The 14,968-nt window shown below is 41.9% G+C and overlaps 1 protein-coding gene across 1 annotated transcript in view; it reads left to right on the forward strand.

Moving 5' to 3' along the window:
- The window catches only part of LOC306982827 (receptor-type tyrosine-protein phosphatase beta-like), a gene marked incomplete at its 5' end in the record, with an annotated part of 68,746 nt that overhangs the window by 12,905 nt on the left and 40,873 nt on the right, over positions 1-14,968 (forward strand). The window contains 5 exon segments of the mRNA XM_079583277.1: positions 2,614-2,883; positions 6,366-6,647; positions 11,457-11,735; positions 14,480-14,626; positions 14,697-14,931. Coding sequence (XP_079439403.1) covers positions 2,614-2,883; positions 6,366-6,647; positions 11,457-11,735; positions 14,480-14,626; positions 14,697-14,931 — 1,213 coding nt within the window.

Raw genomic sequence — 14,968 nt, forward strand, 5'->3', positions numbered from 1 at the left:
CTTTTTGTGGAAAGTGGATTTAACCTCTTGACTCCCACCTGAACATGTTTTCTCCATATTCTCCAAATCTAAAAGTTTCTTTAAAACAGTGACAAAAAATGAGATGAAAATGAGGACGTAAACGCAAAAAACAAAGGAGCGCCAAAAAGTGACCAAGAAAACTCAACAAAAAGTGACAAAAGAGCAGCAAAAAAGTGACAAAAATCCAGCAAAAAAGTGACAAAAATCCAGCAAAAAATGACAAAAATCCAGCCAAAAAAAAGAATCTAGCAAAAAACAAAACAAAAAACAGCCAAAAAGTGACAAAAATCCAGCAAAAAAAGTGACAAAAATCCAGTAAAAAAGTGACAAAAATCCAGTAAAAAAGTGACAAAAATCCAGCAAAAAAGTGACAAAAATCCAGCAAAAATTTACAAAAATCCAGCAAAAAATAAATAAAAATCCAGCAAAAAAGTGACAAAAATCCAGCAAAAAATAAACAAAAATCCAGCAAAAAAGTGTCAAAAATACAGCAAAAAAATGACAAAAATACAGCAAAAAAATGACAAAAATCCAGCAAAAAAGTGACAAAAATACAGCAAAAAAGTGACAAAAATCCAGCAAAAAATTGACAAAAATCCAGCAAAAAAATGAACAAAAATCCAGAAAAAAAGTGACAAAAATCCAGAAAAAAGTGACAAAAATCCAGAAAAAAAGTGACAAAACAGCAGTAAAAAAGTGAGAAAAATGCATAAAAAAGTGACAAAAACACATATGGGAAATAAAAAGTGATGACAATGGCAAAGAGGAGATAATGCATTTGGTTTTGTGGCAAGAGGTTAAACTGGCATTAAATCTAACTTATGACATGGCTCAATCGAAAAAAAGAAAATTATGATCTAAAACATGTCCAGCTGCAGTTTTTGCTGAAATCGACAAAAGAAAATCTGCTCAAATGTTTCCAGTTTTGTCCAATTCTCTTTTCTCTGTTTGATGATTTTTTTTCGGCAAATCTTAAGAAATGAAATATGGGCAGATGTTTTTAATGTGTTTGTGGCATTAAAATATAGTATTTTGGGGTCGATAAAGTTGCTTCTGATTTAGTTTTTTTATTTAAATGAACTCACTGTTTTGAAATGGTTTAGTAAAATCTTCTCTTGTTTGGTGCAGCCTCAGTTTGAAGCTGTAACTCCTCTGTCCTCAGCCAGAGCTCATTATGAAGGAAACAGCTCCCCCTGGTGGCTGTGTTGTGTCTCAGCTCTTTGTGACTTCTTTAACCTCTTAACCTCCGCCTGAACCGTCATCAGATTTTTTTTCCATCATCGTTAGGTAGTCAACTCATTTTTGTAACTTTTTTGTATTTTTTTTGTCACATTTTTGTCACATTTTTGTTATTTTTTCGTCATTTTTTTTTTTTTTATCACATTTGTGTCATTTTTTGTCATTTTTTGTAAATTTTTTGTCATTTTTTGGTCAAATTTTTATCACATCTTTGTATTTTTTTGTCACATTTTTGTCATTTTTTCGTCATTTTTTTAATCATATTTTTGTCATTTTTTGTCTAAATTTTGTAATTTTTTTGTGTTGTTTTCATCATTTTTTATCACACTTTTGTCAATTTTTTGTCACAGTTTTGTCATTTTTTGGTCAATTTTTTATCACATTTTTCTCTTTTTTTGTCACGTTTTGTTACATTTTTTGTAATTTTTTTGTGATTTTTTCGTCATTTTTATCACATTTTTGTCATTTTTTTTGTCAATTTTTGTAAATTTTTTGTCACAATTTTTGTCATTTTTTTCATCAATTTTTTTTTATCACATTTGTGTCATTTTTTGTAAATTTTTTGTCATTTTTTTGTCAAATTTTTATCACATCTTTGTATTTTTTGTCACATTTTGTCACATTAGTCATTTTTTGGTTACATTTTAGTCATTTTTTCGTCTTTTTTTTATCATATTTTTGTTATTTTTTGTCGGAATTTTGTAATTTTTTTGTTTTTTTCATCATTTTTTATCACATTTTTGTCAATTTTTTGTCACATTTTTGTCATTTTTTCGTCATTTTTTGTAAATTTTTTGTCACATTTTTTCGTCAATTTTTTATCACATATTTCTCGTTTTTTTGTTACATTTGTCTTTTTTTTGGCCATTTTTTCAACAATTTTTCAATGTTTTCTCACTTTTTTGTCCATCATTGTTTTCGTCTCAGTTTTGTTGCTATTTTCACACCTTTTTTCCAGAAGCTTTTGGATTGGGGTAAAGCCAAAGTGGAGAAAATGTGCTCGGTTCAGGTGGGAGTTAAGGGGTTAATCAGTAAACGTTCTCCTCTGTCCTCAGCCAGAGCTCATTATGCAGGAAACAGCTCCCCCTGGTGGCTGTGTTGTGTCTCAGTAACTCCTCTGTCCTCAGCCAGAGCTCATTATGCAGGAAACAGCTCCCCCTGGTGGCTGTGTTGTGTCTCAGTAACTCCTCTGTCCTCAGTCAGAGCTCATTATGCAGGAAACAGCTCCCCCTGGTGGCTGTGTTGTGTCTCTGTAACTCCTCTGTCCTCAGTCAGAGCTCATTATGCAGGAAACAGCTCCCCCTGGTGGCTGTGTCGTGTCTCAGTAACTCTGTAACTCTCTTTTCTCCTCAGTCCCGGCCGCCGTGCGCTCGCTGACGGCCCACGGGGGGGGGAACCTGTCGGACGCCCTGGCCGTGTCGTGGGCGCGGCCCGAGGGCGACGTGAGCGGCTTCGGCCTGACCCTGCTGAACCCGGACGGGACGGTGCGGACCGAGGACGAGGCCGGGCCGGGACTGACCCACTTCACCTTCAGGGGCCTGGTCCCCGGGAGGAGCTACACCGCCGTGGTCACGAGCCGCAGCGGAGAGCTACGCAACAGCGCCACCACGCGGGGCAGGACCGGTATGACAGGGGGGGCAGGGGGGGGCAGGGACACAGGGGACACAGGGGACACAGGGGACACGGGACGCTGAGGGAGGAGGCGGAGATAAGACTCGCTACAGCAGCTCAGAGACAGTTCGGCTGATAATGAGAGTAAACAGTTTGGAAAGTTGTAAAAAATATGGAACAGTTTGGAAAATGTTACAAAAAAAAATTAAATAAAAAAAAAATTGAAAGTTTGGGAAAGTTTTGGAAAAGTATGGGAAAACTTTGGGAACTTTTGAGGAAAGAACATGGGGAAATCAAAGTTTGATAAAGTTTGGAATTTTTTTTTTTTTACATTTTGAAAAAGAAAAATTGGGAAATTTTAAAAAGTTTAGAAATTTTGGGAAATTGTTTCTACAAATTGGAAAAGTTTTGGAAAATTATGGGAAAACTGGACATTTTTGAGGAAAGAACATGGGGAAATTTGGCAAAGTTTGGGGAACAGTTTGATAAAGTTTGGATTTTTTTTTTTTTACATTTTGAAAAAGAAAAATTGGGAAATTTTAAAAAGTTTGAACATTTTGGGAAATTGTTTTTACATTTTGGGAACTTTGGGGAAAAATTATGATACATTTTGGAACATTTGGGGGGGGAAATTGGAAGAGTTTGGAAAAGTTTTGGAAAATTATGGTTAAAACTTTGGAAATTTTGTGGAAAAAAATTGGGAAATTTTGAAAAAGTTTTTTTTTCAAAACGTTGGAAATGTTTTGGAAAATGTGGGGAATTTTTTGAAAATCGTGATAAGTTTTGAAACAGTTTTTGAAAATTAAAAGAAAACTGGGAAATTTAAAAAAATGGGAAATTTGGAAAAGTTTTGGAAAAGTTGGGAATAGTTCAGGAAATTTTTAAAGTTTGGAAAAGTGTGGGAAAACTTTGGAATTTTTTGAGGAAAGAACATGGGGAAAACAAAGTTTGATAAAGTTTGGAATTTTTTTTTTAACATTTTGAAAAAGAAAAATTGGGAAATTTGAAAAAGTTTGGAAATTTCGGGAAATTGTTTTTACAGTTTGGAAAAGTTTTGGGAAATTATGGGAAAACTTTGGAAATTTTGTGGAAAAAAATTGGGAAATTTTGAAAGTTTTTTTTGAAAACTTTGGAAATGTTTTTGAAAATTTGGGGAATTTTTTTAAAATTGTAATAAGTTTTGAAACAGTTTGGAAAGGTTTGGGAAAAGAAAAGAAAACTTTGGGAAATAAAAAAAAATGGGAAATTTGGAAAGGTTTTGGATAAGTTTTGGAAAAGTTGGGAATAGTTCGGGAAATTTTGAAAGTTTGGAAAAGTATGGGAAAGAACATGGGGAAATCAAAGTTTGATAAAGTTTGGAATTTTTTTTTTAAACATTTTGAAAAAGAAAAATTGGAAAATTTGAAAAACTTTGGAAATTTGGGGAAATTGTTTTTACATTTTGGAAAATGTTGGGGAACAAATTGGAAGAGTTTGGAAAAGTTTTGGAAAATTATGGGAAAACTTTGGAAATTTCATGACAAAAAAAAGGGAAAATTTGAAACTTTTTTTGAAAACGTTGGAAATATTTTGAAAAATGTGGGGATCTTTTTTAAAATTGTGATAAGTTTTGAAACAGTTTGGAAAAGTTTTGGAAAATTCAAAGAAAACTTTGGGAAATAAAAAAAAATGGGAAATTTGGAAAAGTTTTGGAAAAGTTCGGGAAGTTTTGAAAACATTTGGAACAGTTTATTCAAAAACTAAACAAGATCCAAAATCCATCTGGGAAAATCTCTGGAACCGATATGTCACAAAATAAAACCAAACATATAAATGAAACTTGAACATTATAGATTTAGTCACTGAAAATATTTGCATTGTTGGCCATTTTTATGCAGAAAACGGCTTATTTTGTTATGAAAACACAAAACAACAATAAACTTACCACATGTTTTCCTCATATTCACATGTATATCTGTATGTTAAAGAGGGGGTATTCTGCTTTTCTCAGTCCCACAGCACCAGTCTATATCTCACTACAATGATGACAAACCTTCTGTTGGTCTGTAAATGCAGTAAATTAGAATAACTGCCTTGTATAAAATGTCTCTCTCAAAATGGCTGTAGTGAATGTCTTGAAATAGGCCTCTGTCTCTTTAAGAACCTCTGAACCTTTAGACACGCCCCCTCCACACGCTGTCTGTGGCATCAGTGGGGAGGGGGTTCTGCTGAGGAGCAGTGGTTGGTTACTCGGCTGGTGACGAAAGCTCGGAGGCGTCTCCAGGAGGTGGGGGCGTTCCTAGGAGGACTCAGGCAAACCTATCCCTAAAATGGCCGCCATCAGAGTTTTTACAGATTACTCAGAAATACGTGAATGTGCCAAGGCAACACTTCAGCCATGTTTTTAATGAGGGAGTGACATAATAACATGATGTAAAGCTTGAAAAAGTCCATTTTGCAGAATACCCCCCCTTTAATTTATATGTTTGGTTTTATTTTGTGACTTATCGGTTCAGAGATTTTTCCAGATGGATTTTTGATTTTGTTTAGTTTTTGTAATAAACTGTTCCAAATGTTTTCAAAACTTCCCGAACTTTTCCAAACTTTCAAAATTTCCCGAACTATTCCCAACTTTTTCAAAACTTTTCCAAATTCCCAATTTTTTTTATTTCCCAAAGTTTTCTTTTGATTTTCCAAAACTTTTCCAAACTGTTTCAAAACTTCAAAATCACAATTTTCAAAAAATTACCCAAATTTTCCAAAATATTTCCAACGTTTTAAAATAAAACATTTCAAAATTTCCCTTTTTTTTCCTCACAAAATTTCCAAAGTTTCCCCAAAATTTTCCAAAATGTATAAACAATTTCCCAAAATTTTCAAACTTTTTAAAATTTCCCAATTTTTCTTTTTCAAAATGTAAAAAAAAAATTCCATCTTTTCCAAAACTTATCCAAAACTTTTCCAAATGTCCCATTTTTTTTTTATTTCCCAAAGTTTTCTTTTAATTTTCCAAAACTTTTCCAAACTGTTTCAAAACTTATCACAATTTTCAAAAAATTCCCCAAATTTTCCAAAAACGTTTTAAAAAAAACTTTTCAAAATTTCCCAATTTTTTTTCCACAAAATTTCCAAACTTTTCCCATAATTTTCCCAAACTTTTCCAATTTTTTCCCCAATTTTTTTTCAAAATGTTCAAACTTTTAAAAATTTCCCAATTTTTCTTTTTCTAAATGTTAAAAAACAATTCCAAACTTTATCAAACTTTGATTTACCCATATTCTTTCCTCAAAATTTTTTCCATACTTTTCCAAAACTTTTCCAAACTTTCAAAATTTCCCGAACTTTTCCAAAACTTCCCCAAAACTTTTCCAAATTTCCCATTTTTTTCATTTCCCAAAGTTTTCTTTTAATTTTCCATTTTGCATAATAAGTCACTTCCCTGCACCATATCTGCGTCTGTGTCACGTATGAGGCGTTCAATGACCCATGACCTTCATCACGTGTGTGACCCTCAGCGCCGCTGCCGCCATCGTCTCTGCTCTTCGCTGGAATCACCAACTCGTCCGTGGAGGTCACCTGGTCGGCGCCCGCTCACTCCGACTTCGACGACTTCGAGCTGCAGTGGGCGCCGCGGGACGAGCTGTCGGTCATCAACCCGTACCACGCCCGGACGGCGGGCAGTCGGATCGTCCGCGGGCTGTTCCCGGGGCGACTGTACCACTTCAGCCTGCGCACGGTGAGCGGCGCCGGGGCAGAGCGGGCGTACAGCGCCGCGGTCAGCAGCAGCATCCGCACACGTGAGTACAACACGCTACAGCATCCACACACGTGAGTACAACACGCTACAGCAACTATACACGTGAGTACAACACGCTACAGCAGCTATACACGTGAGTACAACACGCTACAGCCTCCGCACACGTGAGTACAACACGCTACAGCGGCTACACACGTGAGTACAACATGCTACAGCAACTATACACGTGAGTACAACACGCTACAGCAACTATACACGTGAGTACAACACGCTACAGCAACTATACACGTGAGTACAACACGCTACCGCACCCGCACACGTGAGTACAACACGCTACAGCCTCCGCACACGTGAGTACAACACGCTACAGCAACTATACACGTGAGTACAACACGCTACAGCAACTATACACGTGAGTACAACACGCTACAGCAGCTATACACGTGAGTACAACACGCTACAGCCTCCGCACACGTGAGTACAACACGCTACAGCGGCTACACACGTGAGTACAACATGCTACAGCAACTATACACGTGAGTACAACACGCTACAGCAACTATACACGTGAGTACAACACGCTACAGCATCCACACACGTGAGTACAACACGCTACAGCAACTATACACGTGAGTACAACACGCTACCGCACCCGCACACGTGAGTACAACACGCTACAGCCTCCGCACACGTGAGTACAACACGCTACAGCAACTATACACGTGAGTACAACACGCTACAGCATCCACACACGTGAGTACAACACACTACAGCAGCTATACACGTGAGTACAACACGCTACCGCATCCGCACACGTGAGTACAACACGCTACCTCACCCACACACGTGAGTACAACACGCTACCGCACACGCACACGTGAGTACAACACGCTACAGCAGCTATACACGTGAGTACAACACGCTACCGCATCCGCACACGTGAGTACAACACGCTACCTCACCCACACACGTGAGTACAACACGCTACCGCACACGCACACGTGAGTACAACACGCTACAGCATCCGCACACGTGAGTACAACACGCTACAGCACCCGCACACGTGAGTACAACACGCTACAGCATCCGCACACGTGAGTACAACACGCTACAGCATCCGCACACGTGAGTACAACACGCTACAGCATCCGCACACGTGAGTACAACACGCTACCGCATCCGCACACGTGAGTACAACACGCTACCGCACACGCACACGTGAGTACATCACGCTACCGCACACGCACACGTGAGTACAACACGCTACAGCAACCACACACGTGAGTACAACACGCTACAGCATCCGCACACGTGAGTACAACACGCTACCGCACCCGCACACGTGAGTACAACACGCTACAGCCTCCGCACACGTGAGTACAACACGCTACAGCATCCGCACACGTGAGTACAACACGCTACAGCCTCCGCACACGTGAGTACAACACGCTACCGCACCCGCACACGTGAGTACAACACGCTACAGCCTCCGCACACGTGAGTACAACACGCTACCGCACCCGCACACGTGAGTACAACACGCTACAGCCTCCGCACACGTGAGTACAACACGCTACAGCAACCACACACGTGAGTACAACACGCTACAGCAGCTATACACGTGAGTACAACACGCTACCGCACCCGCACACGTGAGTACAACACGCTACAGCATCCGCACACGTGAGTACAACACGCTACCGCACCCGCACACGTGAGTACAACACGCTACAGCAACCACACACGTGAGTACAACACGCTACAGCAACTATACACGTGAGTACAACACGCTACAGCAACCACACACGTGAGTACAACACGCTACAGCAACTATACACGTGAGTACAACACGCTACAGCAGCTATACACGTGAGTACAACACGCTACAGCAGCTATACACGTGAGTACTACACGCTACCGCATCCACACACGTGAGTACAACACGCTACCGCACACGCACACGTGAGTACAACACGCTACAGCAGCTATACACGTGAGTACAACACGCTACCGCACACGCACACGTGAGTACAACACGCTACCGCACACGCACACGTGAGTAAAACACGCTACCGCACCCGCACACGTGAGTACAACACGCTACAGAATCTATACACGTGAGTACAACATGCTACAGCATCCACACACGTGAGTACAACACGCTACAGCCTCCGCACACGTGAGTACAACACGCTACAGCCTCCGCACACGTGAGTACAACACGCTACAGCCTCCGCACACGTGAGTACAACACGCTACCTCACCCACACACGTGAGTACAACACGCTACCGCACACGCACACGTGAGTACAACACGCTACCGCATCCGCACACGTGAGTACAACACGCTACCTCACCCACACACGTGAGTACAACACGCTACCGCACACGCACACGTGAGTACAACACGCTACAGCAACCACACACGTGAGTACAACACGCTACAGCATCCGCACACGTGAGTACAACACGCTACCGCACCCGCACACGTGAGTACAACACGCTACAGCCTCCGCACACGTGAGTACAACACGCTACAGCAACCACACACGTGAGTACAACACGCTACAGCAGCTATACACGTGAGTACAACACGCTACAGCAGCTATACACGTGAGTACAACACGCTACAGCAGCTATACACGTGAGTACTACACGCTACCGCATCCACACACGTGAGTACAACACGCTACCGCACACGCACACGTGAGTACAACACGCTACCGCATCCGCACACGTGAGTAAAACACGCTACCGCACCCGCACACGTGAGTACAACACGCTACAGAATCTATACACGTGAGTACAACATGCTACAGCATCCACACACGTGAGTACAACACGCTACAGCCTCCGCACACGTGAGTACAACACGCTACAGCCTCCGCACACGTGAGTACAACACGCTACAGCATCTACACACAAGGCCGTGGGAACCCAGGGTGCTGAGGGCGCCGCAGCACCCCCTGGTGGATAGTTTGTGAACTGCAGGCAAAATTAACCCCTTAACTCCCACCTGAACCGAGCACATTTTCTCCAGTTTGGCTTTACCCCAATCCAAAAGCTTCTGGGAAAAAGGTGTGAAAATAGAGACAGAACTGAGACAAAAACAAGGATGGAAATGTGAAAAAAGTGAGAAAACGTTGATGAGAAAGTGACAAAAAAATTACAAAAAATGACAAAAATGGACGAAAATTTGACAAAAAAGTGAGAAAAATTCGACAAAAAAATGCGAAAAATTGTCAAAAAAATGCGGAAAAAAATGACAAAAAAGTGATACGAATTTGACAAAAAAATGCAAATAATTTGACGAGAAAGTTACAAAAAAGTGAGAAAAATTTGACGAAAAAATGGACGGAAAAGTGATACGAATTTGACAAAAAATGAGAAAAATTTGACGAAAAAGGGACAAAAAAATTACAAAAAATTACAAAAATGGACCAAAATTCGACGAAAAATTGCGGTAAAAAAAGGACTAAAATGTGACAAGAATTTGACAAAAAAATGCGAAAAAAAGGACGAAAAAGTGACAAAAAATAAACAAAAAATGGACAAAAAGTGCGAAAAAATGGACAAAAATTTGACACAAAATTGAGAAAAAAAAGGACGAAAAAGTGACAAGAATTTGACAAAAAAAATGCGAATAATTTTGACGAAAAAGTGACAAATTCAGTCAATTTAGTTTTGTAGGTCTTTCAAATGAGGCGTTACACTGGCCTACAGGATTTGGGTAAAGCTGAACTGGAGAACACGTGAGTACAACACGCTACCGCACGCGCACACGCAGAGCTGTGGGAAGATGTTTTAGTTAGGGGGCGCTGAGGGACAAAATTTACCCCCAAAATACTTTTTCTGTGCATAAATCCTGTTTATTAACCTCTTAACTCCTGCCTGAACCGAGAGCATTTTCTCCAGTTCAGCTTTACCCAAATCCTGTAGGCCAGTGTAACGCCTCATTTGAAAGACCTACAAAACTAAATGGATCTTTTTCCTCACGTCCATCACTTTTTTGTTGGGCAGTCGTCTCATTTTTGTCACATTTTCGTGACCTTTTTGCCACTTTTTTGTCAAAATTATTCAAAAAATTTTTGTCAAATTCTTCTCACTTTTTTGTCATTTTTTTGTCAATTTTTTCGCATTTTTTTGTCAATTTTTTCTCACTTTTTTGTCATTTTTTCCTCCATTTTTTGTCAAATTGTTGTCAAATTTTTGTCAATTTTTGGAAAATTTTCTGTAACTTTCTCTTCAAATTATTCGCATTTTTTTTTCAAATTCTTGTCACTTTTTCGTCTATTTTTTCTCAATTTTTGGTCAAATTTTTCTCACTTTTTTGTCATTTTTTTGTCAACTTTTTCGCATTTTTCACATTTTTTTGTCAGTTTTTTCTCAATTTTTTGTCTTTTTTTTTTTACTTTTTGTCAAATTTTTGTCAATTTTTTCACTTTTTTTTGTCCATTTTTTTGTAATTTTTTGGTCAAATTTTTGTCCATTTTTTGTTAATTTTTTGTCACTTTCTCTTCAAATTATTCGCATTTTTTTTCAAATTCTTATCACTTTTTCGTCCCTTTTTCCCCCCGCAATTTTTCGTCACATTTATGTCAATTTTTGTCACATTTCCATCATTGTTTTCATCTCAGTTTTGTTGCTATTTTCGCACCTTTTTTCCAGAAGCTTTTGGATTGGGGTAAAGCTGGAGAAAATGTGCTCGGTTCAGGTGGGAGTTAAGGGGTTAACATTGCCTGCAGTTCACAAACTATCCACCAGGGGGTGCTGCGGCGCCCTCAGCACCCTGGGTTCCCACGGCCTTGCGCACACGTGACCCGTTCTCCTCGTCCTCCTCGTCCTGCAGGTCCGGAGCGCGTCCACGGCCTCCACTGCCGCCCGCAGAGCTCCACCTCCATCTCCTGCTCGTGGGCGCCCCCGGAGGCCGAGTACGACTCCTACACGGTGGAGTGCGTCCTCCAGGGGGCGCAGGTCCTCGTGTACTCCCGGAGAACCGGCCCCGAGTCCAGCCGGTACCTGATCACCAGCCTGGAGCCGCACAAGCGCTACACGGTGTCGGTGCGGGTCATCTCGGACCGCATGACGAGCGAGGCGGCCCAGGACAGCGTGCTCACCATGATCGACCGTGAGTACCACATACACGAGTACCACACCAGTACCACACACGAGCACCACATACACGAGCACCACATACACGAGTAACACATACGAGTAACATATACGAGTACCAGAGTCATCTCGGAGCGCATGACGAGCGAGGCGGCCCAGGACAGCGTGCTCACCATGATCGACCGTGAGTACCACACACACGAGTACCACATACACGAGTACCACATACATGAGTACCACATACACGAGTAACATATACGAGTACCACAGTCATCTCTGACCGCATGACGAGCGAGGCGGCCCAGGACAGCGTGCTCACCATGATCGACCGTGAGTACCACACTACCACACACGAGTACCACATACATGAGTATCACACACCAGTATCACATACACGAGTACCACATACACCAGTATCACACACACGAGTAACATATACGAGTACCACAGTCATCTCTGACCGTATGACGAGCGAGGCGGCCCAGGACAGCGTGCTCACCATGATCGACCGTGAGTACCACACACACGAGTACCACACACACGAGTACCACATACATGAGTACCACATACACCAGTACCACATACATGAGTACCACATACACGAGTAATGTTATGGTAAACACTGAGACTATATTAAATGAAAACCTTAGAGAAGTTGACCTGAATCAAGCGTGCAGGTTTATTTAACATATGCATATGGAGACACACCAAGTACCTGGATACAAGATGCTCTGAAGAACAGTTCACAACTCACAGTATTTATACACACAGACAGCACAATGATCATACGATTATGGAATGCCCCAATGGTGTAATGGTCAAAGTAGTCTTACATTGTTGAGATACATAAGGACAAGTAAACAACTGCCAATGGCCATGAGTAAGATAAGCTGGATGTGAGAGCATAATCCTCCGCCCTATTGTCCCACCTCATACACAAACATGCACCTGAACTCTAGTAACACTACAGTTAGCAAAGGCAAAGACAAATGTCCATAACGCATATGTGACATGATGAGAGGATAAACAATTAATGGTTCAGATTTCCAAAACAGTACCACATACACGAGTACCACACACCAAAACCATGGTTGTTTCTTCTTCTGAGACACTGAAGAGGCACCAAGAGCTCCCACACTAGCAGTTACAGAGGCTCCTCCTCCTTTGTCCCTCCCTTGTTTCCTGTAGCGCCTCTTGTGGCGCCTCCTCTGTACTGCAGCTGGGGGGGGCTCTGTCTCCTCTGTACTGCAGCTGGGGGGGCTCTGTCTCCTCTGTACTGCAGCTGGGGGGGCTCTGTCTCCTCTGTACTGCAGCTGGGGGGGCTCTGTCTCGTCTGTGTTGTTTTATGTTGTTCAAAACATTTCAGTTGGATCTGAATAACTTTGTGTAAATACTTTAGTTTATATTTTGTACTTGATTTGTTCAACTGTTACAGTGATGAAGATAAAGTAAACTTAGACTAATAAAGCCTGTCAGTAAAGTAAAAACAAAATAATCCCCATAGAATAAACCCCAAACAGATTTGAATAACAAACGGAAATGAAATATTCAATATTTCATTCTTCACTGTATATTCATCAATCATCAGAGATGAACCTGACATCATTCCTCACCATTACAGTCGGTCCATCCCAGTCAGTCAAAGTGAAAACAGTGAGAGTGAAAACAGTGAGAGTGAAAACAGTGAGAGTGAAAACAGTGAAACCCCACGTTGCTCTTCTGCCTGTTGTTCTTTACTTTGTGTCATGTCCCGCTCAGAGGAATCTGGATCTGATCATCTTTAAACCTGTATCTGGATCAGGGAGATCCAGTCCAGAGTTGCTTTGAAAAAACGGCATAAAAGTCAGACCTGATCCTGGATAAGAAATAATAGGATTTCGAAATCTGCATCATTTTGTTCCGGATTATATTTGTTGAACAACTGGCCCCTAAAGGAACCGGCCGGTGTTCTTCCACACTGAGATCTGTACCTGAGCTTAGACGAGTTGATCCGTACCTGTCTGATCGTTCTGCCCGTGGAAGAGCTCGGTCACTTTAACTTCACCCCCGTTTGGAGCCATAGGAATATACTGGGAATATACTTTTACACTTGTTTTGCCTGACTGAGCGCACGCACAAAGACCAGACAGGTACACATGAACTCGTCTAAGCTCAGGTAAGAACATATCTCAGTGCCTGTTCCTTTAAAGGAACAGGCACTGAGATATGTTCTTACCTCACTTTAGTCGAGTTAATATATCCCCGTCTGGTCTTTGTCCGTGCGCTCACACATACGCAGCCTCTCCCACATGTCATATAGCTCCAAAAAAGCTCACGATAGAAGCTACCGAGCTCTTCCACGTGTTCCCTATTTAAATAAAGTTACGTGAAGTGTTTTCATGCGAAGTATATTTACACAGAAATGTAACATGTCGATTTTATAAGCAGATAAAAAGGGGGACTATATTGTGAGGCGTAATGATACAGGAGCACAGCGTCCGCGTAGTAGCTTGGTAGCTTCTATTGTGAGCTTTTTTGGAGCTATATGACATGTGGGAGAGGCTGCGTATGTGCTCCGTTTGCGTGACAGAGCGCACGGACAAAGACCAGACGGGGATATATTAACTCGACTAAGGTTAGGTAAGAACATATCTCGGTATGTAAAAACGGTGGCCTATTCCTTTAAGGAGAAAACTAGCTAAAATCCTCATCATTGACCACTTAACCTCCTCCCCTGTAGCGTCTCCTGGTTCTGTGATGTTCCTGCCTTCTGTCCCTCAGGCCCCCCCGTCCCCCCGCCCTCCACCCGGGTCAGCGAGGCGAGCGCCGTCACCAGGTCGTCCATCTCCTTCCGCTTCAACTGCAGCTGGTTCAGCGACGTGAACGGGGCCGTCCGGTTCTTCACGGTGGTGGTGTCGGAGTCTGAAGGTTCGTCACGGGTGAAGGATCACGTGGACGTCTCAGGGTTTGATCCGTCTCTCTTCTTCTTCTTCTTCAGGCGAGAGCAGCGAGCAGCCGGAGCAGCGCCACCCTCTGGCCTCATACAGGGACTACAGCTCCAACAGCTCCGTGCGCTCGTATCAGACGGGCTTCTTCCCCAGCGTGTGCTCCCAGAGGCCGGGCCCTCTGGAGGTCAGCCTGGGCTCCGGGATGAGCCTGCTGGGAGGGGCCTGCGCCGAGGGAGGGGGCGAGGGCTTCTGCGACGGGCCGCTCAGACCCAACACGGCCTACAGGTAACACGCCCTACAGGAAACACCCAACACGCCCTAC

Source organism: Gobius niger, assembly GCF_951799975.1.
Source record: "Gobius niger genome assembly, contig: SCAFFOLD_36, whole genome shotgun sequence".
In the NCBI taxonomy this organism is placed as follows: domain Eukaryota; kingdom Metazoa; phylum Chordata; class Actinopteri; order Gobiiformes; family Gobiidae; genus Gobius; species Gobius niger.